The sequence below is a fragment of the Pundamilia nyererei genome, unplaced genomic scaffold, assembly GCF_000239375.1.
Source record: "Pundamilia nyererei isolate P.nyererei 1_Seehausen unplaced genomic scaffold, PunNye1.0 scaffold00136, whole genome shotgun sequence".
NCBI lineage: Eukaryota > Metazoa > Chordata > Actinopteri > Cichliformes > Cichlidae > Pundamilia > Pundamilia nyererei.
Genome location: NW_005187537.1, coordinates 732,795 through 756,172, shown reverse-complemented (window position 1 = coordinate 756,172; position 23,378 = coordinate 732,795). Strand labels below are relative to the sequence as shown.

Genomic DNA, 23,378 nt, shown 5'->3' with positions numbered 1-23,378 from the left:
GTGTGTGTGTGTGTGTGTGTGTGTGTGTGTGTGTGTGTGTGTGTGTGTGTGTGTGTGTGTGATCTCCTACCTGTTATTGTAATGTTGCTGTAGATGTTAGACAGCTGCTCTTTTAGCAGAACAAGCTGGGTGGTGGCTGCCTTCTCCCTCTGCAGCTCCAGCATTATATCAGGATGGCTGGCCAGTTTGCAGCCCTTCTGCTTGTCCAGTGCAATGTCACTGCGCACAATATCTGAAAACCAGAATGAACGGAAAAAATTATTATTTTATTAATATTTTTGCCATAGAGAAACCTATGTTGCAATTTTTCACCCCAAACTAATTGTACATATCTTTTTTTATTTTAAAATTTTAATTCAGTCACACTGAAACCAGAAGGCTGCGGCAGTTTAACACACTGCCAAAGCCAGAACATAAAGTTATATCTGTAACCCAGTCTGTTACTATTCAAAGAAACACGTGTTTTATTGATATCTAGCAAGACTAAGTATATAGACCACCTCCTTACATCGCCATTTACATCCTCAGTTGTGACTTTTTTTTGATAACACACATTTATCTAAAATGAATACAGTCTAGTGCTCTGCCTTTATCATGTGTCTAACATGAAGTGTGCGATCAAACTATTTAAATAAAATTAATCCAAGTTAATTTTTAAAGTGTACACATTAGGGATGCGTTAAACTGTAGTCCACTGGGTTATACTAAGACGTGTTTCTAATATTTTGTCAACACACTTTAGTGAAGCCATATAAAAATATCTAGCCAAATATCTGCCGTTTTTTAATTTTTATTTATTTATGTTTTGTTTTTGTTTTTATGAAAAACTGAATATTTGGCTCTGCGGACCACGGCGAAAAGCCGCCATTGTGACATGAAATGTTAGGTAAACACAGGTGTTTCCAACAACTTTAATGAAGGTTTTGTGCTTTTAAGGTGTGAATCATAATTAAGGTGATAACACCTGTGTTCATGTCATAACGTCCTGCTGTGAAAAGGGCATAGCCATACTATAGGAGCGATATATTAAAAACAGTTGTAGCGGCTAGTAAAATGATTTGTTTTCTAACTTTTCTTTTAAACTTCTGTTTCTCTCGTCTTCGCTTTCGTTTTAGCTAGGACTCCTTAAACTGGCAGCGTAGCACAGAGTTTTATGAAGAAATAGGCAACCCTAGCTTCAGAGAATTTAACATTCCCTCTTAGAAATGGGGACTGACATGAGAGCAAACATTTAATCATCTTCTAAAAGTCGGTCTAAAATAAATACTGGGGCCAGAGAGAGAGGAGAAAATGTCATGTCTAATCACCGTCCTCGTAGTTTTTCAGATAGTAGTCTGGTCCCGGCCCTCTGAACTTGGCGAGGTTCTTCTGGTTGTTGAACTGCAGGAAGTCTGTTCGCTTTCCACCAAAGCGCAGAAACGCGGGCGACAGGCCTCGCGCCAGGGTCACGAGCCGCTTGGAGCTGCGGATATGGGACAAAAAGAAAACACTTCAGCAACTGGGTGGTTTTTACAGACTAGACTCACACGTTAAAACTGCTAACCTGTGTACATTTATAACGAGGGATATATTTGTTAAAGTCAGTAAAAAGTCGTCGTTCTCTGTGATCGTCCTGTCTCCCGTTCTTCAGTTCCGTTTACTTCAGACCATCCAGCTATTAAACAGATTAGCTACAGAAGAAATTGGATTTTCCCGTAACTGCTAATTTGCTGCAGGTCTATCATAAAACTTTCCCCCTCGTCTGCAGACCCACGACGCATTTGGCAGCCACTACAGCAGGTAGTACAAGGCCACAAGCTGATGAACAAAGGATTACAACGACACACACACACATGCTTTGTGTAGTTGACGAACAATTCTATCCTCAATATTTTAAAAATATTTTTCCCAACTAACTTGCTGTTTCTTTACCTATTTTCTTTCATACACTCAAGCTGCCTTTTACTTATTCATGTTCTTTATTCACGTGAAATAGAGGCCGATCAAAAGGAGCGTGTAGTCCATACAAAGCTATTCAAGCTAAGTTCATATTTAGTGAGTATGAAGTTTTCATTTTTTTAAAAACTAATTCAAAGTATAGAGAGAGACTTCTACTTTGCTCGATTGTCAGTCTAAACCACATAATCCAGTTCAATTATGAAAAATGCGGAAACGGCCCACGAGTCTTACTGAATTTTTAATTTTGGTTGATCACACATATGAATCCTCGTCATTTCTATGTAAGGGTAACAAACAACAATACGAACTACAATAATAATAAATATAAAAATCAAAGTTGGAACAGTGGTTAGGTGACACGTAGAAGTGTAACGGCTATGTGAATAAAATATCAAATGTTGTCATATATTTACTGTAAAATAATAACCGAGAATGGGCCACGCGCGGATTAAGATGTGCTCATTCTTTGTCACTGAGTGGTTTCCAGTTTATATAAGAAGCTGTACCGAATAACATTATCTGGCATTACTCAATACATGTCATAGCGGGCCAGAGACTTCTTAGGGTATTGTCAGTGTGTTTAGTTTAAACACACTTTAAAGTTATTATTGAAAGTCTGGGTTTTAATAATGCTGCGCTTCATTAGCCAAAATATTGTGACAGTGGCGCGGGTCGTGGTCTCAGTCTGTGCTTTCCTCCAACTGTTCAGAGAAATACTCAGGGTGAAAAGTCAGCAGTAAATAAATAGTTACCCTTCATTATTAAAAAAAATGCAACATAGCTGCCATTGGAACCAGTCGATCTGTTCTTTTAGTTATTTTCAGAAGGTGAAAAGTAGATTGGCTAACTTATGAAAGTGACATTTTGCATTTTAGATTTAGATAGACATTAGATCATTTTTATCAAATCTTGATGCAACAGTGCACACTGTAGACTATAACAGCTGCAACCCTAAATGGACAGTTTTTGAAGGAATCGTCCACTCGCAGTGTAGTCTTTTTTAAAGTTAAACTTTGCGAACCTCAGTCAGAATCAGTATGGAGAACTGGACTGCCTTGGTTCCCGGAGTGAGAAGGAAACGTGCTGGATCGATCCATGACAACTCAGACAACGTGGCTGCGTGCGTAATGAATAAAATAACCTCCAAATATTTTAGAGGAGGGCACCCATATAGATCGATGTAGACGACAAGCAGGAAAGGGTTCTTTTGTACCTCAGAAAGTCCAGCCATCCGTCTCTGATGATCGAGGGGTCCAGTTGGAGAGAGAGGAAGTTTTCGTTGAGGACTCTGATTGAACTGCGGGTGTTGACATCCAGGAGAACCAGCGTCCTCTCCAAGAAGCCTTGGCGCTTCCCAGCGACTGCAGGTCTCTGATACGTAGAGGAGGACGAGAGCACCGACTGCACCATCAAAATAAGCAACGATGCCAGCCACAGGGAGGGCCATGGGAATACGCGCGGAGAGGATTTGGGCATCTTCTTGGTTTGGAGAGCAGGGGGATCAGTGTGCGCAAAGAAGCTTAAAGGTGGAAAGAAATCAAGCACTAAACAAACTCTGCTTCCGAGGAGTTCGATGGCGGTTCTATACCTCGGTCTCATCGATCTGGATCTGTCTTCCTGTCTAGCTGTCTCACCCCCCCGCCCCTGCCCCCCGCCCCTCCGAGTATTTCTGGGAGCTGCACGCAAGAGCGCACGCCCCGAGCCAGCCTTTCCCGTTGTGAGAGCAAGAACTGGTAGGAGGAGAGAAGACAGTACCGCCCCTCTAAGGTTCTCCGAGGTATGAGGACAGACTACTCGAAAGTCTTCCCAGTTCACAAGTATAAGAATTTAGTCTTACCAACTATGATTGCAGTTTTTTTTCCCTAAACACCGAATACAGAGGTTATTGTTTTCTGAAGAAACTGACATGAATCGTTGTTTCTTAAAACGCTGTTATAATGGTAAAATCAAAATCAGATTTTGTAGAAAACTCGAGTTCAGTCCAGTAATTAAGCTATACTCAAATACCAACAAGTAAGAAAAGTACACATTTAGAACCGATTAAGTCCTTTGGGCGAGGATAAACGGCTTTTTTCCTTAAAAATGATAAGCCATGGCGGCTGGTCCTTTCGGAAAGATAATAATCAATCATTAAAAAAAAAGCTGAAGAAAAGCAAAACTTGGATTAAATGTATGCAATACTGTCATATGAAAAAAAATAATTTTAGAATAACCATATTGATAGCGCAATGGGAGACTGTATAAAGATCTTCCAGAAGTTGTGCTTAGACTCACCTAAATTCAGGCTGACCGTACGCAGGCCTCTAATCGCCTGGCCAAACTGAAAATCTCAGTTGTCCATCATAAGAAATTATTACAGCAGAGACGTTTTACGTCGTATTTCTTAAACTAAACGTTCCAGCAAAAAGTCGAAAATATTAAAAGTAAAAGAATCTCGAGGCTGTTGTTCAAAAGAACAAAAATTCAGCTTCAAAACAAAAACAGATCTTGTCAGCAGCATAACTCATGCTCATTGCAAAGGCTCTGCTTTCTTGACAAATAGATTATTGATTGCACATTTTAGAGATGGCACTTGGAGATGCCAGTCTGGATATTTGGCCTCTTTTCAGAAGCATTCAAAACTAGTTTGGGATGTAAGTCTCCGCACATGGAACTTACCTATAAATTCTTTATATGGCTTTAGTCCAGATGTTCTTGGGATACTTGTGAGCAAGCACACACCAACCAAAGTGCAGGCTACTGCGCTTCCCCCCATCCGCTTATTTCTTTTTTTCCAGGGCGCAATGCGCCAAGCTCTCCTCAGGCGATCGTCGTTTAAGGTCACTGCTGTCTCACAGATGAGCAACGAAGTACTTAAGAGAAAAAATGCACAAAGTTAAGCTCAATTTAATCGTTTCTTTCCGGTATACAACACCTACTCACGAATCCACGAAGCCACAACACAGAATCATCCAAGCAGTCAGGCTTTAGGTTTAGGGACACAAAAGTTCCCCACAAAGCAGATTAAAAGATCATCCTTTGATTTTATTTGGTACAAAGTGGGCTGATATTTCTTAGTGTCGCTCACGAGTGTCAGAAACTCTGACATAACGTTCTCCGTGGGGTGGTAGCCTGTTTTCTCCGGCCTGTTAGAAGAAGCAGACCCACGGTCAACAAGAGCAGCAGAAAAGCACAAAGTCTGATTTTCCGCATTTCTTCATATTGTCAGTTGGCGCAGATAACATCATAATTAACATGCGCTTTCAATTCAACCACAGTTTTAGTTTTCAGTGGAAAAATATTTAACATTTTCATACAATTAGATCTCAAATGCGTTTTGGGACATCTATCTCACCCTTGAGGATATTTTATTCTAAAAGAAGGAAAACGGAACCTTTAGCCTATCGAAACAGCACTATCATATAATATTCTAAGAGGAAATGGCATGGATAATGAGGATGAGTACGCAGGGAATTTTTGTCTATTATATTTTCTCTTTGCTGTTGTTTTAGTGAATGTTAAACTCCTTTACGGCCTACCGATCGACTGTACTGCTGAAATTTGAAAACGGTTTGGTTTGTTGTTTTTGGATTTGAAACTCTAATTTAAACCAAACAAAACAGCACGGTGACTTTTTACACTCTCAGCTTCTCCACGGGCCGGTATAAAAAGAAGTGAAAAATGCACAAGTTATATATAAAGTTATGTTGTTAACTCTAAGCTGTCAGTGGAAGAAGAAAAACTTTCTAGGAAAATATTAAATCAGTTAAACATATTCAGTGAGGGAAAATAGTCTGCTACTATTACAATAGACTAGTTCTTCGATCAAATCTAACCTACTCTAATTTCGGATTTAATAATTTGAAGGGAGAGTTTAATCATGATGTGCGGTAATGTTCTCGTTGCTTCTTTTGAATGTAAACTTTACAATAGTTTGTTCAGGAAATGATTCGCAGCTTTAATTAAACTGAGTATTTTTCTGTCTGTTTAGTGTTTAATGTTAAAGACACTGCTGCTGTATAAAAATCAAGATCTGTTGCTGCAATCATGGGAAATTATTGCTTTGTGAGGGGGAAAAAAATTACTGACCGCAGCAGAAAAGCAGCACGAGTTATATCATTCATCCAGCAGGGTGTTTGAATAAAAGAATAGAGCATAGAGACGTTTAAAAACTTCCTAAGCAGAATTAGGTTTAGACAAATACACTGAATCATCAGAGCATTTTCGGCGACTTTTGTTGGGCGGACTCAATGGTTGGCTTTCTTTAAGATTTATTTTACCGCCTCCAATGCGTTTATTTTGATCGATCGTGAAAAATATCTCATGTAAAACATATATGGTCGACATATTCATACATCAGCATAATCCTTAACGATGCGAATTTTTTTATACGCATATATTTTTTGGTTTTGTTTGGCAAACTATTTAATGTGTAATTTTATCAGGAAAACTCTCTGTCATTCTAGGATGACAGTTGGAGTGACAGTTTTATAACCTGTTTTGCTGTTTTTTGTCGTCTGAGTAAAGTGTAGCAATGACTGTTTGCCCTTTGCGCCTTCAGTTTTCTGCATCGTAAATCCCACAAACCGGTCACCGAACTGAGATGCGTTAGATCTGAACCAGCTGATCACTGAACTGTACATAATAATAATAATAATAATAATAATAACAACAACAACAATAATAAAAATAATAATGGTAGTAATAATAATTATAATGATAGTAATAATAATAATGATCTGTGGGACTTGATTGTAATTATTTATTTGCAACTTAGTTTGTTTTTACAAAAATACCAAACGAACAAACAAGAACAATCCTCTTCATGTCAACATTTAAACGTCATGAAAGTCAGTAAAACGTTGTTCCTTGTCATATAATCTTTAAACAGAGGCTAATATTTCCAAAGCGTATAGAAGTTAAAAGTGATATCTATAATATATACATATATATTTACATATATATGAAATGTGTGAGTGTTCTTTTAAAGTAGATTTAGATACAGCGACACTGTGTTTTAATTTGTTAAGGGATGCGGTTACTGAAACACAAACTATTATAACAGAGATTTTAGAAACACATTACATTTATGTGTTTATCCTGAAAGGCAACAAGTACAGTTTTTCAAACTGTACTGCACCGAAAACAGGTGGCGATGCTGCCATCTAGTGGGGAGTTTAAAATTGTAAATGAAAAAATTACTAAAAATAATAATGCAGTCTGAGCTCTGCACTAACGCACAAACTGGCACACAACACAACGCAGCATTTCTTTCTATTCATTTGCTTACTTGATACACATCCCAGTTTTTCTCATTTAGTTTCTTTTTTGTATTCAGCTTGTATATCTCTACTATTTAGCAAGTAAATATCTTCCTCTGGCGTAGCTGTAGGGGCTCTATCGCATGAATCATAAATGATTGGGCATTTCCTGCTTTCTATTTATAGAAAGCAGCAGAAAGCAAATAAGCGAGGCTTACGTCAGGATTTGTCATTTATATTTAAGGTGCCAGCTCACAAACACACACACTTGAATTCCTCTCTCTCTCTCTCTCTCTCTCTCTCTCTCTCTCTCTCTCTCTCTCTCTCTCTCTCTCTCTCTCTCCATGTTACCCAGCTGCTCCATCCATCCCATCCGCAAACCACGTGACCCAGTTCTCCCGTGTCCTTCAGCGGCTCATTCAGCATGATGGCTGCGGATGCTGCGGATGCTCTCTGCAGCATCCTGCATCCGCGCCGGCTCTCCCTCCTCTTTCTTACCGTCACCATCTCCTCCCTGCCGGCCAAGACAACGGCGCTGCTCGGCGTCCGGCCTGAAGACACCCAGAGCGGAGAACTGTCCGTGCAGGACGGGATACTGAGGGCTATCGAGGGGACCCGCTTCATGCTGAGGGTTTACTACTCCGCTTCTCCAGGTACCGAAAATCCCAACAGCCTGAACATCAGCGGCAGACCGGACGCAGCACCTGCCGCCCCGTGGATCGCGTTTATAGAAGAACCAGGTGGGGACAGTGGAGATGCAGAAAGTCCGCTTCTGTCCAGGGGGAATCCATGCGAAGAGGAGAATGCCCGGAGCTCAGACATCGAGCTGCTGGGTTCCTTCAGATCCACCTCAAGTCATAACTCAGTCTTAGTGGAGCTGCTCGCCAAAGACCTGCGCAGAGACGAGGTGATCAAATACTACTCCATGTGCGCGTTCGATGGAGTGAAATGGGAGCACTTGAGCACCAAAGACTTCTGGTTGGCGGTGGTGGAGAGACCTCCAGAGGCAGATGCTTGGCTGCAGGCAGGAGTCTCTGTGCTCTTGTTGGGGCTGTCTGCTCTGTGCAGCGGGCTGAATATTAGCATGCTGTCTCTGGACCCGGTCGAGTTGCGGGTCCTGCAGAACAGCGGCACAGAGAAAGAACAGAAATACGCGCGAAAAATAGAGTCAGTGCGTAAACATGGCAACTACATCCTTTGCACTGTGGTGCTGGGTAACGTGCTTACAAACACGTGTTTTGTGGTGTGGATGTGCCAGATCTTAGGAATGACCGCTCTCTCCACTGCCTCATGCACTTTGGGGATATTTTTTATTGGCGAGATTTTACCTCACTCGGTGGCATCCAGGCACAGTCTCGCCATCGCATCCAAGACCCTGTGCGCGACCCGCCTGTTGATGCTGATATTTTTCCCCATCGCCTACCCGGTCTCCAAGATTCTGGACATTATGCTGCACCAAGAGATCAGCAACTTTTACACGAGGGAGAAACTGGTGGCCATGCTGCGTGTCACAGACCCCTACCACGACCTGGTCAAAGAGGAGCTCAACATTATCCAGGGAGCCCTGGAGCTTAGGACCAAGACCGTAGAGGATGTGCTGACACCGCTGTCAGACTGTTACATGCTGTCCTCAGATGCTGCGCTGGACTTCTGCACCATGTCGGATGTGATGCAGAGCGGTTTCACACGCATCCCTGTTTATGAGAACGAAAGGTCCAACATTGTAGACATCCTTTTTGTCAAAGATTTAGCCTTTGTGGATCCTGACGATTGCACTCCTTTGAAAACAATTACTCAGTTTTACAAGCATCCCATGCACTGCGTCTTCAGTGACACCAAGCTGGACGTGATGCTGGAGGAATTTAAGAGAGGTAACTCACTTCACTTTAAATCATATCAGAGGTTTGGTCTCTGCAGTCTTCATATCTCCCTGTGTGTCCTGTCTAGGACCTCTACACAACTTATGAGTAAGAAGTCAGCTGAGCATGTGAGGCGCCATATGTTTTAAAGCAACCTCCCACCAGTTAGGAGTTAAATGTTCTTTGAAGTGACTGTGCACTTAAGAACTACATTTTCAGTCCAGAAGTCAATGTATACATCAGCCCATTGGCTCAAAGTGGGCCTGCCAGTAAAGCCCTTTGATCCCCAGAGCAGTGAGAGACATATGTGAAATCTGATACTGTGTCACACAGTGTGTTTGGTTCAGCTAGAGTTTAGAGGCTACCATAATAGGGTTATCTTAAGAATTTATGTGATGAGAGAGATTTAAGTCGCCTTCCCATGACAACACTGTGAACTTCATCTGGCCCCAGGCTCGGTACCCATTTCTATGCAAGTATCAGTTATCGGCTCCTCACTTAAAATGCTTGAAATGCTAAACTGTATCAAAAAAGGAATTTTGCACGATTTGCCTACACCAGAATTCATCTTTCTCTCTTCTCTGATAGCCATCTTTGCTGATAAGTGAATTGACAGCATTGCCGCACATGCGGTGATAACATCAGTTTACTATAGAGGAAAAGTGCATTGCCTCTCTTTAGGGACTATGTTCAGTCTTGATAACATTAAATATGATTCAGATTTAGCGCTCAGTAGCAAAAACCTCTGACTCCTCGACTGAAAGTGTCACATTGTAAAATAAAGACACACTGCCACAGCTGTTATGCAAGGAAATCTGTTTTATAGACAAAGAAAGGGCAATACATGTCTGCTGAATGCAGCTGGCCTTGGCAAGATAATGAATTATGTTGCCACTTACAGTTCAGGAGGTCCACTACACTTCACCTTGCCTGGGATTATGAAATATAGCTTTGGTCTGGCACAAGTGATCCATGAGCTCACACTTGACCCACATGTGTGTCAGCATCGCTTGTGTGTCTCTCTTGGGTGTAAAGCCTGGTTTCACCTTTAAATTATTTGTGCACACTTAATTGTCAGCCCACTGTGACTTTGAAGTTCCTTCCACTCTGTAGGTCATCGCCAACCAACCCTGCAGAGCAACCATGAAAAATTCAGCTCCAACCTTTCCCTTCCTCTCTCACCTCCCTCCGACTTTGCTTTCATGGCTAAAAGCCTCCTGCTGGTCAGGAAGCCTGGCTGGAAGCTGTGATGATGTCTCACTGAGATGGTTGGTGGGCAGAGGTGAGGTCTGTGTTAGAGTAAAGAATGGAAATGTCACCAGGAAGATACTATCGTCTGCAAACATACTGTTGAATGGAGAACTTAGCCATGCAGACAGTTAGCATTTTTCAGTTTTTCAGGCCTCATAAACATTCAAGTTGAAATAGAAAGATTCTCCAGTCTCAGCTACAATTATCTTTTTTTATTTTTTAAAGTTGTTTGGTAAAAAGGTGACAGAGCAAGTGAAAAGATAATGCAATCAAACAAGTAAAAATCTATCAGACAAATATAAGTCTTTCCAAAATCGATAGCAAAGAAGCTGCTTTTCTTGTGGATGTTCATGCTGAAGAAAACCCCCCTTTATGATTGCACAGCAACTCAAAAATGCTTTCCACAGTGTTCTTTAGAGGCATGTTTTTCTTTGTCAGCCATCAACAAAGAGAATACTTAATGACCACAACCTCAGACAATTCAACACGAGATACAAAATTCTGCAAACATCTAAAATAAAAAAGATGGAATGCACTTTACAAAAACATACAAAAGGAAGGCCGGGGGAGTCGTGGAAAGCAAATCCTAAGGATTGTTGAAATAAACATCAGGCTCTATCCAAATGAAAGAGGAAATACCAGAGAATAAAAAGAAACAGTTCATGAGTCAAAGCATACCACCTCATATGTCAAGCATAGTGGTATTGCTCTTATGGCTTGGGTGTGTATGGCTGCCAAATGAACAGGCACGCTGGCTTTTATTTATAACTGTCTATTTATTCATTCTGCTGGTGAAGGGCCAGGATAAGTAGCCTGCTCACTCTGAATCATACGCATCAAAACTCTCAGGGTGAATTTTTATCATGCAACAGGACGGTTATTCTAAACACACGACAACAAAGAAATTTTCAGGGTGAAGAGGTGGGATATCCTTAGCTACCAATAAGCAGAATCAACTGATTCCTGAAGACCAGAATAAAGATAGTAAGACTTCACAACGAGTATGGCTCGTTTGAAGATGGCTGCAGTAAAATCCTGGAAAGCTTTACCATGGCACCTTGTGTTTGTGGGTCAGAGCCTTCAGGCTGCAAAAGATTTTAAATATGACAATTATTATGTTATCGTTCATATTATTTGTGAACATCCAACCCTTGGAAAGTACACTATAAGAGGATTACATTCCCAAACAGTTGCTCGTATATTGATGCAAGCCTGCTCAATGTAAAGCATTTGGCAATCAAATTGACTGAGCTGATGTACGAAACCTGAACAGAGCAGACTTCCATTTATACATTTAGGCTTTTGCAGCCAGTGTTTTATGCTGCTGTAAATATTAGATTTTTATTAGGAAAAGGCAAGGTTATTATTCTTATATTATTCTTAAGTAATAGTAGCAACACCCCTATAAAAACACTGCATTATAAATTTTACTAGAATGCATTAAAGATAATAGGTTTTTCCTTTTAATATTGCTTTTGGTTGAACTCTAAACAACATTATATAGAATTATAACACATTTATCATGTGTGTGTGTGTATATATATACACACACACACACAAAGTAAAGACTTGTATCTAAAAACAGAACCGAATAGATTCAATTACACATATTTTGGAAAATAAGCCACTTTAATACAGCATCATCCCTGCAACGACTCAATAGAGTGAATGTCACAAGAAGTCAACGCCGCAACTACACTACAAAAAATAGGCTCAGACTCAATTAACAAACCACAGAAGGTAGACACAGTTTAAACCAACTGTTTTCATAAGCTGTTTGTGCACCAGTGTAGAGGAAAATTACTGCTCCGGAGACATAAAATGAAATATTTTATTCCAGATCTCATTTTGGCTTTAATGCTGTGGTTAAATAAGCAGATAGAAATAGGTACAAACATGCACAATCTAAAACACAGTTTTCTAACATAGACTGACAGAGCCACAGAAAGTGGTAGAGGAGAAACGTTTTGCAAAAGGGACAACCATGGAGGACCCAGTTTTGCTCCGGGCATGTGTGTCTGCGTGTGTGAGTAAGTGTGCGTCATTCTGCAAGAGTATTATGTAACATATGAATGATGTAATGCGGTGCCCAGGCACATCAGCAGCTGAGAGCAAATCCATCGCTGACTCACCTGAGCTCTGCAGAGACATAGACCTGAGTGAGTGCAACCTCACCATCTCAGTCAATCCCTCACAACCCAGAGGTTCATGTTTGGATATGACTGCCAGTCAGTCAATCAGATTTTTTTTTTCTCTTGTTGCAGTGGATTAAAGCATTTGATCCATTTTATCCCTTGGCGGTGATCCCCTAAATCGGCCCATCTTATTTGAGCCACATATTTTATTCAAAGTGAGGCTGGAGACTTTTTTTTTCATGTGTCTGTTGGAACCTGTGGTCTAGTGACATCATTTTGGTTAGGTAACTTATTTGGTCACCAGACTAACTCGTGTTGATGAAAGCAGAACAGACTGATGAGTTCAGCATATTTCAACATATTTGATTTTTAAGTGAGTGGAACAGAAAATAATGATAATAAAAAAAATATCAATATAGAGCAACTTGTTTGCGTTGATAATTATTATTTTTTTTACTTTTCTGTCCTTGTATGTTCAAGTTTGGTTGCGGCGTTGACTTCTTGTCACATTCGCTCTATCAAGGATGATGCTGGCGAGCTACGTCATTGTGTCCGACAGGCTTGTCGCGTTCAGCTAAACACAGTCGCAGTGAGCCCTCGGTTTGCTCATGGATGTGTACAGATGTGCTGTGGGTGTGTGTACGTGTGGGCATGAGTGTTTACCGAGGCGGCAGCAGCATGGGCAGTTTATTCAGCAGATGCAGGCATCCCCAGACTGATTGTGTAATCTCTGTGTTTACGTAAGGAAGCCAAGTCTTCCAACTGTCAAAGTGTCTGGAGACTAATCCCCCAATGTCCACTTTCTTTTTGTCTGAGAACACAAACAAGGGCAAGTCTGGCATTGAAGTCATTTTCAATTTAACCTCTGGGATAGATCCCTCAGGTTTTTAGTTGGTGAATTAATGCTGATTTTCATCTTGACTGCACAGAGCCAGTTGGAGGCTGTTGACTGGAGTTATTTTTATCTGCTCACTTTGCCTCTCAGCACATTGCACGAGCAGTTTTTAGCCCGAGCTCCCATTTTGAAAACATTCTAACCTGTCCTCTTCTCTTTTCTGATGACTGCAGGAAAGTCCCACCTTGCAGTGGTGCAGCAGGTGAACAGCGAAGGCGAGGGAGACCCCTTCTATGAAGTGATGGGCATCGTCACCCTTGAGGACGTTATAGAGGAGATCATCAAGTCTGAGATTGTGGATGAGACAGATCTGTACAGTATGTATAAACATAGTGTTTGTGAAGCTCTGCATCAGGGCTATCTTATTGCTTCCAGCTCCCCTACTGAGAAGATTTTCGCTTAATTTATTGCAGCAGCTGTCACATTTTGTTCAGCTTTGTGCTCTCCAGCCGTCACTGGAAAATGCCCAGATAATCAGCATAAATTCCCATACCAGTTATTAGGACTGCAACTAATAATGCTGTAGTATGAATTGTGAATGGAATGGGTTTTTTTGTGGTCCTTCGACTTTGCTATTTTCTCATCCTGCTATTGGTTCCACCTTCTCTCCCCTGTTGCTCCCAGCTCCTTCCTAATTCTTAATTAAATAATGTGACTAAATGACCCAGTCTCTTCAGATAATCGCCATAATCCCCTTATTTTTTAATTGGCTGGAAACACTCTCCACGGATTCAAATGAATTCAAATGCAAAGCTCCCTTCATTTCATATCTAGTCCAGTCTGCACCTGCTTTCGCTCACTGAATTTTAGTTTCCTTTGTTATTCTCCTGTACGTTTTCACAGCAGCCCCTGCTCTCAGAAGACAGCAAGATATAATATAAGTGTGCTGCAGCTGAAATTATATACAGTGTCTAAAGCAGTTTCTGTGAGTGGTGCACCTGTGTGTCTGCATATAATGTTTGTGTGTTTATATATAGCACGAGGGACCTAATCTCTTCGAGCTTTGTCATACAGTTTTTTCATGAACCCAGCTGTTCTAGAAATAATATTGTAGCAATAATGCATTTAATGAAAAATATATAAATAAATAAATAAATAAATAAATAAATAAATAAATAAATATATATATATATAGGTGCAGAGAACTCTGCAGAGGATAAGCCAATTTATCAGTCAGAGGTTACAGCACTGGATAATCTCCAGCTCTGTACAGCTTTAGATGAATATACTAAGCATGCAGGATATAGAAGTGCACCAATTAATTAGTGCCACATCAGAGTAGTTTCTAATTAATTATAGTGCAAACAAAACATTGACCTCGCTCTGCATATATGGCACATTAAGTAATTAAACCTAATTAATGACTACACAGAGCTTCTCTAACCTATCATCAGAGAAAGTGCTACATTTTTTACGCACTTTCTCGGATTTGTGTCTGTTCATAGCTGATAATCGCACAAAAAGGCGCGTGTCCAACCATGAAAGGAAACAGCAGGACTTCTCTATCTTCAAAGTGGCAGAAAATGAGCTGAAGGTGAAGATCTCGGCCCAACTGTTGCTTGCAACACACCGTTTTTTGGCTACAGGTAGCATTTTTGTGTTTGTCTCCATGAGCTGAATGCTAAGCATTTGCAAATAACATGAGAACAAAGGCCGGGGGACGTGGTGTTTCTCCCTTGACTTGTGTTGTTTCACAACAGAGGTGGAGCCCTTCAGGCCGTGTCACCTGTCAGAAAAGATCTTGCTGCGGCTGATTAAACATCCCAGCGTTGTGCAGGACCTAAAGTTCGACCCCAAGAACAAGCACGCTCCTCAACACTACCTCTTCCAGAGAAACAAACCTGTTGACTACTTCATCCTGATCCTGCAGGTACTTCTAAACTGATAAAAAAAAGGGTTTGAATAAGAATTAGGAAGCAAGCAACAATTATCTGTGTGCTCAGCGTTGTTCTGGCAGTGAATTTGCATTTGAATGTGCATTTTTCCCTGCGTGGGATGCTCCATTAGATGAGTAATCAATTGACTGTTCACATTATTAGCGCAGTGCTCAAACCTAATCCATGTAAATGGCTGTGTTAATCTTGCAGGGACGGGTGGAGGTGGAGATAGGAAAAGAGGCTCTTCGGTTTGAAAACGGAGCATTTTCCTACTATGGCATGCCAGCGGTCATCCCACCACTGCCTATTGGTAATTCACTGGAAATATGAAGCAATATGGATGAGTAATTTTGAAGGTTCTCGCATGATGAAAACATGCAGTGCATTGGGGGAGGTGAAGTGTATTTCCTGCCTTAATGCCACCCTGTGTCTGTATAGTGTCAGCCTGCTGAGCAGCAGCAGCCGTGGGAAGTAAGTAATTAAAAGAAGAGATTTCAGAGAATTTCCCAGTGGAAGGACATGACCTGCACAGGATTATATGAAATCCAGCTAAGACTGCAGAGCAAGTCTTTTGCTTTCTCTCCCTGGTTTCTTGTGGCGGTAGTGTGTACATTTTTTACGTGTGATGTTCAGGGTGAGTTTAAGCTATTTGCGAGGCCTCATTAAAAATCTGAAAATCCCTACTTAGGACATTTCAGAATTTTCTCTCAAACAGCTGCACAATCATCACATCTCAAAAGAGCAGCTTTTTACAGTTTTTTTTTCTCTCTTTCCGACTCATCGCTCTGCATTGAACTGACAAAAATAGCTTTTCTCGCTATTACACTAGACAGTGCTGAACACAAAAACAGGCAGAAAACAGTGTAGATGAATTAAAAGGACCTGCATGACCTTCCGTAAAGCATGCTCAGTTACTATTCAAATACAATTTTACTGCTCTCTTGTAAAGCAAGAGAGTGAGTCACTTAAAATGCATTTGGGGTTCAAATATGACTTCATTTTCCAAGCATGAGGTAAAAGATGAGGGTGGCCAGTGCAGCATACAGCACCATGGAGGGTCCTGTTGGACCACTTCACCCACTGTGTGAGCAAAAGTTGCAGCACAAGGGCTCAGTTTTTGACTTTTGCCTGTATTTTTAAGTTGTTACACACGAATCACATCATGAGAACGATTGTTGACGCTTTTAATTTTTATCAGTCCTAGAAGTCTTTTTTTAGCCTATTTTTCTGACAAAGACATTACCCGTGGCTGCTGTGCTACACTGAAATAAGATGATTAAGCCAAGGAGCTGAGCCAGTGTGTGTCTTTAATGTAGTGACAGCAGATTGATTAAATGTGGAAGACTGGCATGCACTGTTGAGATCGTGCCTAATTTCTCTTGACAGATTGCTGGTTATTCATCATTTGTTTTGCATATGAATGGCTCATTAAATGAGGACCTTTTTAACACTGAAGGAAAGAGATTAAAAAAAACATTATTATGCAATGGTTTTATTGTATAATAATAATATAATTTATGTTAGCTACAATTAAAGTACCTCAAGAATAACTAAAACTTGAAGGAGAGTTATAAGATTTGCTTAAATGAGCTTAGAAATATAACTCAAGACTTTTTCCTAACTGACAATTGAACATTTTGTTGAGGTATATAGAAGAAAAAGACATTATAACTTGGACTTGTTTGTGTGAACTCTTTATGCTTATTCTGGTTAAGGATTTTGACCTTTACAAATGATGTATGTAGAAAAAAACAGACCTCAAAATATGTTTCCTTCTTCTGCTCTGTTCAGGTCAGAGGTATAGCTCCCGGGCCAGCAGCCTGAACCAGTCGGATTCATTACTGAGCGGAGGCAGTGTGGGTCAGCTCACTGCAGGTGGAGGGGTCTATTTACCAGACTACTCAGTCCGGCAGCTCACAGACCTGCAGATCATCAAGGTTACAGACGGCTGCACACACATAACCCAGAAAAATATGAAGAAAACCACTGTTATTATAGGCTAAATTAAATCTCTAATTTCCTGCGCACTGAAGGAAAAACTTGGGACCACAAAGGAAGAAAATTTTTAAGCTCCCTCCATTTAATCTTAAAATTTCCCAAAAATGCTTCCGCTGCTGCTGGATTTGCCTTTGATATGTCCTGATCCCCGTTTCTGACTGAACACAGACATCCTGTCTCTAACTCTCCCACCACACAGCCTCTTTCCGCTAATCACTGCGGATAATTGAGCTCCTTTTCAAGCATGAATATCTTAACCTTAAATGATACATGTGCCCTCTCACTTCACCTCGCCTCCCTTTTCTTAAACACAGTGCACGTTTCCTCTCGGCCAAATGCGCAACTCTTAACTGTGGCTGCACGCACAGATCTAACGCTGATGATAATGGCAGATTTCTTGGCGGCCCACAGATCACCAGAAACCACTACCACAACGCCCTAACGGCCACCAGGATGGACAGCAGCCCACAGACACCAGAAGCGGTGGACCCTGATGGCAAAGGGAGGCCTCCGGTCCCAGAGGCCCGCTCACACAGCATCGCCCTCCCCCTCACGCACACACACACTCGACTGGGACTGGCACGCCTTGCACATCTCCATCCCCATGGTGGCCTTCGCAGCACCTCGCAGCTCAATGAAAGAAACCGTATTGTTCGTAAGTAATATAGATGCCTTTATTTAACAAGAAGTCAACTAAAAACTGTAATTTGTTCATGAGATTTTTCTCAGGCAGCACCAGGTTTTTACACCACCTAAACTTGAAGTATGAGGAATTTCCTTGTGTTGGTCAAATTTTCTTTCAAAGAGGAAAACAAGCTTTAAATGCACAAATTGAAGTTTGTGCATCTGAAAGCAGGGATAGAGAATTTTAAAGAAACACCATTGATCCATTTAACTATTTTAAACAAACATACTGATGGCCCGTGATGTGGAAACACAGCTTGATGTTCCCCATGTTGTTATTTGAAGATGAGCTATATAAATAATTATGGCAAAACTAAGAAATTAAATGAAATCAGCTGCTCATAATAATAAAAATTCCATCCTCTAATCGTCCCCTACTTCTTCATAAGTATGCATGTGTGAAATCAGCACATAACTTGGAACAAATAGTTTATTTTATACAGTACAAAGACTTCTGTCCCTGTACACCACTGCAGTGGACTGTAAGTCAACATGTGATTGAACTGCAGACTTTCAACTTCACTTCAAGGGGTTTTACAAAACGTGTGCGCAAACTGTTTAAGAATTGCAGTCATTTTTATACACACTTTCCCAATTTCAGAGGTTCAAAACTAATTGGACATGCTGAAATAAATTTAAAGAGGTTTTTAATACTTGAAAAATGAAAACACTTGGCTGCCTAGAACACGCCAAACGTTACCAAATGTGTTTGCTCCCTTGAGATTCTCTGCCAGGCCTTTTCTGCAGCTGGTTGTTGCTTGTTTGTGGGTCATTCTGCATTCATCACACACTGATGAGTTGAGATCAGGTGACTGACTTGGCTGTCGAAGACTATCTAATTTCTTCACCTGGAGAAAGTCTTTGTTGCTTTTACACATAATGAGCAAATAAACAGTGTGGCATGCTCTGGATCACGAGCCCTTTCTCTCCTTCTCCACATTTTTCTCTTCCCACCATAACCATACAAGTTCATCTTGTTTTCATCTGGTCGAGTGATTTTTTTTTTTCAGCACAGTGCAGGCCCTTTTAGAGGTTTTTTGGCAAAATCTAATCTGATCTTTCTATTCTGGAATGTAAATGATGCTTTGCACCTTGTTGTAAACCCTTGAATTTCCATTCCTAAACAAGTCTCTTGATTGTAGGCTTTGACAGTGATACAAAACCTCCTCGAGAGAGTTTTTGACTTGGTTAGATGATGTAAAGTTGTTCTTCAGCTAGGCCTTTTGGTGTTGCTGAGGTTACCAGTGCATTCACTCTTTTTAAGAATGTATCAGATTGTTGCTTTTACCATCTCTGTGAGGTTTTTACTGTCTCTAATGATGCGAAATGATGGTGTTTTTTTTACTTGCATTAACATTTCATTGGGCCTCATATTTGAAATCAGAGAAAAGCTTTAACACAGAAATTCAACACTTTGAATCGGATTCATTCAACATATTTATGGAGGGCACTGACAGACGTAAAGAATGACTCACAAACGGCAAATATTCAAAATGACTCACTCACAGGAGTCGTTCAAATGTGACATCAACCAATCTGTACTTGTTTCTAAGCTTAAAGGGGTCCCACATACCATCTGTCTTATGCAGTGTGTAGCCCGTCACCCACTTTTGTGTGCTTGTTAGTTCCATTAAGAAATGTCACGGACAGATGGCTCCACTCTGGTTGTCAAAAAAAAAAAGTGTCTACAGCTTTAAATTACCATGTAAGAATTAAACTTCCTCTGCTAGTTGTAGGTCCTCTTTTTTACTTTTAATCCTACACTGGGTACTATTTTTAATATTCAGCCTCCTCTTGGAGGCCCCCAAAACACTTAAATAATACTAAGCTCTCTAGCTCCCTCTTCAGGTAGAGTTACAAATATGCTGCTTCTTGTTTACTTGTTTAATTTCATTTTACAGGCAGTAAATCCGATGGGCAGAGAAGTCCAAATGATACCGTGTTCCTTCGCATGGATGAGATTCCCTATATCCATGAGGACCGGCCAGAAAGTCATGGAGAGGATGGTGAGTGCCGCTCGATACAGCCAACAATCAAACATTTAATTTTTTCATCTTCAAATGAAAAAAAAAAAGTTTCCAGAAAACGTTTTTTTCCATAAGTAAAGAGATACATTCACTGGTCACTTTATTAGATACACCTGTTTCTGTTTAACACAAATATTTTTTCATGTAGCAGTAATTAGGCATGTAGACAATGTCTGGACAACCTGAGCATCAGAATTGGGAAGAGAGGTGACTTGTGTTGCATGGTTGTTGGTGCCAAAAACTGCTGATCCCCTGGAATTTTCCTACATAACCATGAATGATGATCAGAAAAAGAGAAAACATTCAGTGAGCGATGATTCTCTGGGAGAAAATGCCTTGTTGATGTCAGAGTTCAGAGGAGAATGGCCGGTCCCCTTAGTACCAACGTTTATAGGATAATGTGACATGTCACAAATCTCAAATGATGTCAGACTGTTCTACTGAACATGACAGTGAGTTCACTGTACCCAAATGGCCAGCATAGAGCTGAATCCAATAGAGGTCCATTTGGATGTGATGGAATGGGAGATTCATATTGTGGATGTGGAGTCAACAAATCTGCAGCAACTGGGTGGTGTAATCATGATCATTCCATAAAGAATTAAGGCAGTTCTGAAGGCAAGAGGGGGTCCAACATGGTACTAAGTGTACCTAGTAAAGTGGCCAGAGCGTGAATATAGTTCTGTATTTCCTGGTTTTCAAGCTGTGGAGGATGTGTTCATTTTTTTTACTTACGTCACAAGTTAAGGAATCTCAGTTTAAAGCTACTCTACAAAATCTTTTGCAGAACTTGTCACCTAGTGTGGGCCGTGTATCTACGTAGCACCCCCCTCCCTTTCACTCTCGAACTTTCTCCCTCAGATGTGCCTACAGAGTCTCAGCCATCCACCTCTCCCTTCATAAGCTCTTTGTCTCTGTCCAGCTCTGAGGAGAACATTGGCAAGAAGCTATTGCGTAAATTGAGTGAGTAAGCCATTTGTCATGAACACTAATGCGACAGCACTCCCACACATGCTGTCAGATGTGCCCCAACTTTTCTGTCAGACATAGCGACGGTGCCGAGTGTATCTTAGCAACAGGTGATGTGCTACGTCTTTCTCAACAGCCTGCTGCTTCCTGCAAAGCTCATTCTCCAGATGCAACTAAGCCATTCTGGATCACATACAATATAACACAGTTACTTTTATCTATTTATTTGAGGCTGTAGTTCTGCTGTACTGTACATCTGATGTTATATTAGTTTGTGACAAGTTTAATTTAAAAGTAGTACAAGTATCATGCTTTTGGTCTTTATAAAAATGAGAGCTGCTGCATTTTCACAACATGTTCTCATCTGTTTCTAGGTAACAAGAGGAGGAAAAAGTCTCGGGATGGAGAAAACAGTTTGGAGGAAGGTTCAGAGCAACAGCCAGTGACGAGCTAGCACAGTGGCATGTAGGAAGAGGGATGACGCACACATCCTCTTCCTCTTTATCATTCACAAGATTAACTACATTAACTACAAACTCTTCGTATACCCCCTTCAACTCTCAGGATACTGAGCCATCTTATCTGCTGTAGCCATCAAAAATACTCAGGTCCCACCCTGGCCCACTTGATATATAAAGCGTGATTGGACAGATCTAAACAGTAGTATTTGAGTTATCCAGCTTTGCACCAGTGCATCTTTTGTAGTTACTGGCACATCCTTCTTTTATATGTTAGCTCTATCCACAAGGTTAACATTTATTCATAACATTTAAACTGTAACTTGTTTTTGAATTTTGTCACTATAAACCCAACAAGGGCCTTAGATAGTATCTGAGCCAGCTGATACACTGATATTTATTATTGAGTTGTCATGTTAACAAGGCAGTTTCCACATACTGTACTGAAACCACTGTTTGCACAGGGAACTGTCCTAATGTTGCCATAAGGCGGCAAACTACTGCCACACAACCCAACACACACTAACCAGTGGCGGAAATAGGAAGCCAAACAATAAGAGCACAACTTTTTTTTAAGAGAAACATTGTAACTATATACCTATATTTAAAAAAAAAAGCCACCAATTAATCCTCAGCTTGAAAGACTACTTGTTGTATTCAGTGACTCAGCAACGTAGAGGGTTATAGTCATATACCTGAGTTTTTATATGGAAGTGTGAGGAAAGTAATTTAAAGATAGCAATATAAGTCCTCCTAAATACTGTAAATCGCTTGGACTTATCACTGCACTCCACGTTCATTCATAAAGTTCATAAATGTAGCTGTACAGACACACCTTACGTGTTTCTATCAAGCAACCACCATTCCACCTTTTTTCCTCGGTGTCTTCATATTTTAGATAAACAGTCATTAATCTCTTGTTTGATTGCATTCAGCAGAACACATTGTCTTTTGTGCATTTCATAGGGAGCATAGAAAGTTGTCTATGTACAGTTCATTTCACACAGGGTCACTCACTAAAGCTGCACACACCAATTAAAAATAAGCTAGGGGTTTATGGGATTTGGATCTTTGGGTTAGGGGATCCAGATGAACATTAGGGGCATTACTGAAGAAGAAGTTGCTACTTGCATGTTTCTCTGTGTTGCTTTTACTATAGAATTACCCCCTGCTTTTCCATATGCATGACTACGATGCATGACTAGGCTGCAGTACATTCTCAGCACTGAGACGCTGTTTGACTTTCCTGAATCCTATGTAGATTTTAAGATGGCTTACACATAGGCAGCAGATTTTGGGTTTTAATTGCTAACGTTGAAAAGAATCAGCAAATGCTGCCAGCTAATGGAGAAGCACAAAACAAGGCTGCAGACTTCATTGAAGGTTCCGCTTTAACAGCTACTAATGATGTACATGGGGATTGGGGAATTCAGAGGAAGCACAAGAAGGCTGCTCAAGAAGGAACATTTTAATAAGAAACAGGAAATAATCTCCTACTGCAATAATAAACGAATTGATTCTATTTAAATTGTGAGTTAGTCCCCCAGTGGACTACACTGATCTCTTTTCTTGAAATCTTGAACCTGAACAGAGGGAGATTTGCCTGACGAAAGCAATATGACATACACTGACGTCAAGCCACCGCCTCTTTTCAAATGCACACAAAGGTGGTGTTCTGGTACGCTCAGTGATTTAATTCAATCTGCCTGGTAAGGCTAAGTACAAAGGTTATTGCACTGCTAAGCTTTTTACAATGACCCCGCTGTACCAAACACGCTGGGGGAGTGTGTTTTGATCTGTTGACTCTAAGTGTGAATCTGGAACTTTAGGGGTGAGGCTTTTACAGAATTTGCAGTTGGTTTTCACCTCTTTATATTTGTAAGGATTGATGTAGTGTTAGTTTGGGGTAAACTAACAAAGATACATTTTGTAATGCAAAATTCAGAGGAATATATTAGCAACCCAAAGATATCAAGAAATGGATCAATCATTCTACACAAGGGTAAATTAATTTATTAATAAATCTACTGGAGTATTGCTCTTGTCT

General features: G+C 40.6%; 2 protein-coding genes across 2 annotated transcripts in view; one reads left to right on the top strand and one right to left on the bottom strand.

The window, feature by feature from the left end:
• The window catches only part of hpse2 (heparanase 2), a 48,953-nt gene extending 45,396 nt beyond the window's left edge, over positions 1-3,557 (bottom strand). The window contains exons 1-3 of the mRNA XM_005743841.1: positions 3,152-3,557; positions 1,308-1,462; positions 71-232 (exon numbers count right to left, since the gene is read on the bottom strand). Coding sequence (XP_005743898.1) covers positions 71-232; positions 1,308-1,462; positions 3,152-3,537 — 703 coding nt within the window. The 5' untranslated portion in view covers positions 3,538-3,557. The remainder of the gene's footprint in view (positions 1-70; positions 233-1,307; positions 1,463-3,151) is intronic.
• cnnm1 (cyclin and CBS domain divalent metal cation transport mediator 1) lies at positions 1,459-23,359 on the top strand. Its single transcript, XM_005743842.2, has 11 exons — positions 1,459-1,779; positions 7,534-9,049; positions 13,492-13,635; positions 14,764-14,904; positions 15,019-15,188; positions 15,406-15,505; positions 16,987-17,132; positions 17,605-17,848; positions 19,779-19,883; positions 20,766-20,867; positions 21,248-23,359. Exons 2-11 carry the CDS (start codon positions 7,603-7,605, stop codon positions 21,325-21,327), a joined length of 2,679 nt encoding a protein of 892 aa, XP_005743899.1. The 5' UTR covers positions 1,459-1,779; positions 7,534-7,602; the 3' UTR covers positions 21,328-23,359.
• Positions 23,360-23,378: the final 19 nt, after the last annotated feature.

What these genes read in the sequence shown, in the direction of transcription:
- cnnm1 (XM_005743842.2), top strand. Translation starts at nt 7,603, where the DNA reads ATGATGGCTGCGGATGCTGCGGATGCTCTCTGCAGCATCCTGCATCCG. An exon ending in GGATGAGACAGATCTGTACA is followed by an intron (nt 13,636 to 14,763) that starts GTATGTATAAAC and finishes GTCTGTTCATAG; the next exon opens with CTGATAATCGCACAAAAAGG. An exon ending in AGAAAGTCATGGAGAGGATG is followed by an intron (nt 19,884 to 20,765) that starts GTGAGTGCCGCT and finishes TTTCTCCCTCAG; the next exon opens with ATGTGCCTACAGAGTCTCAG.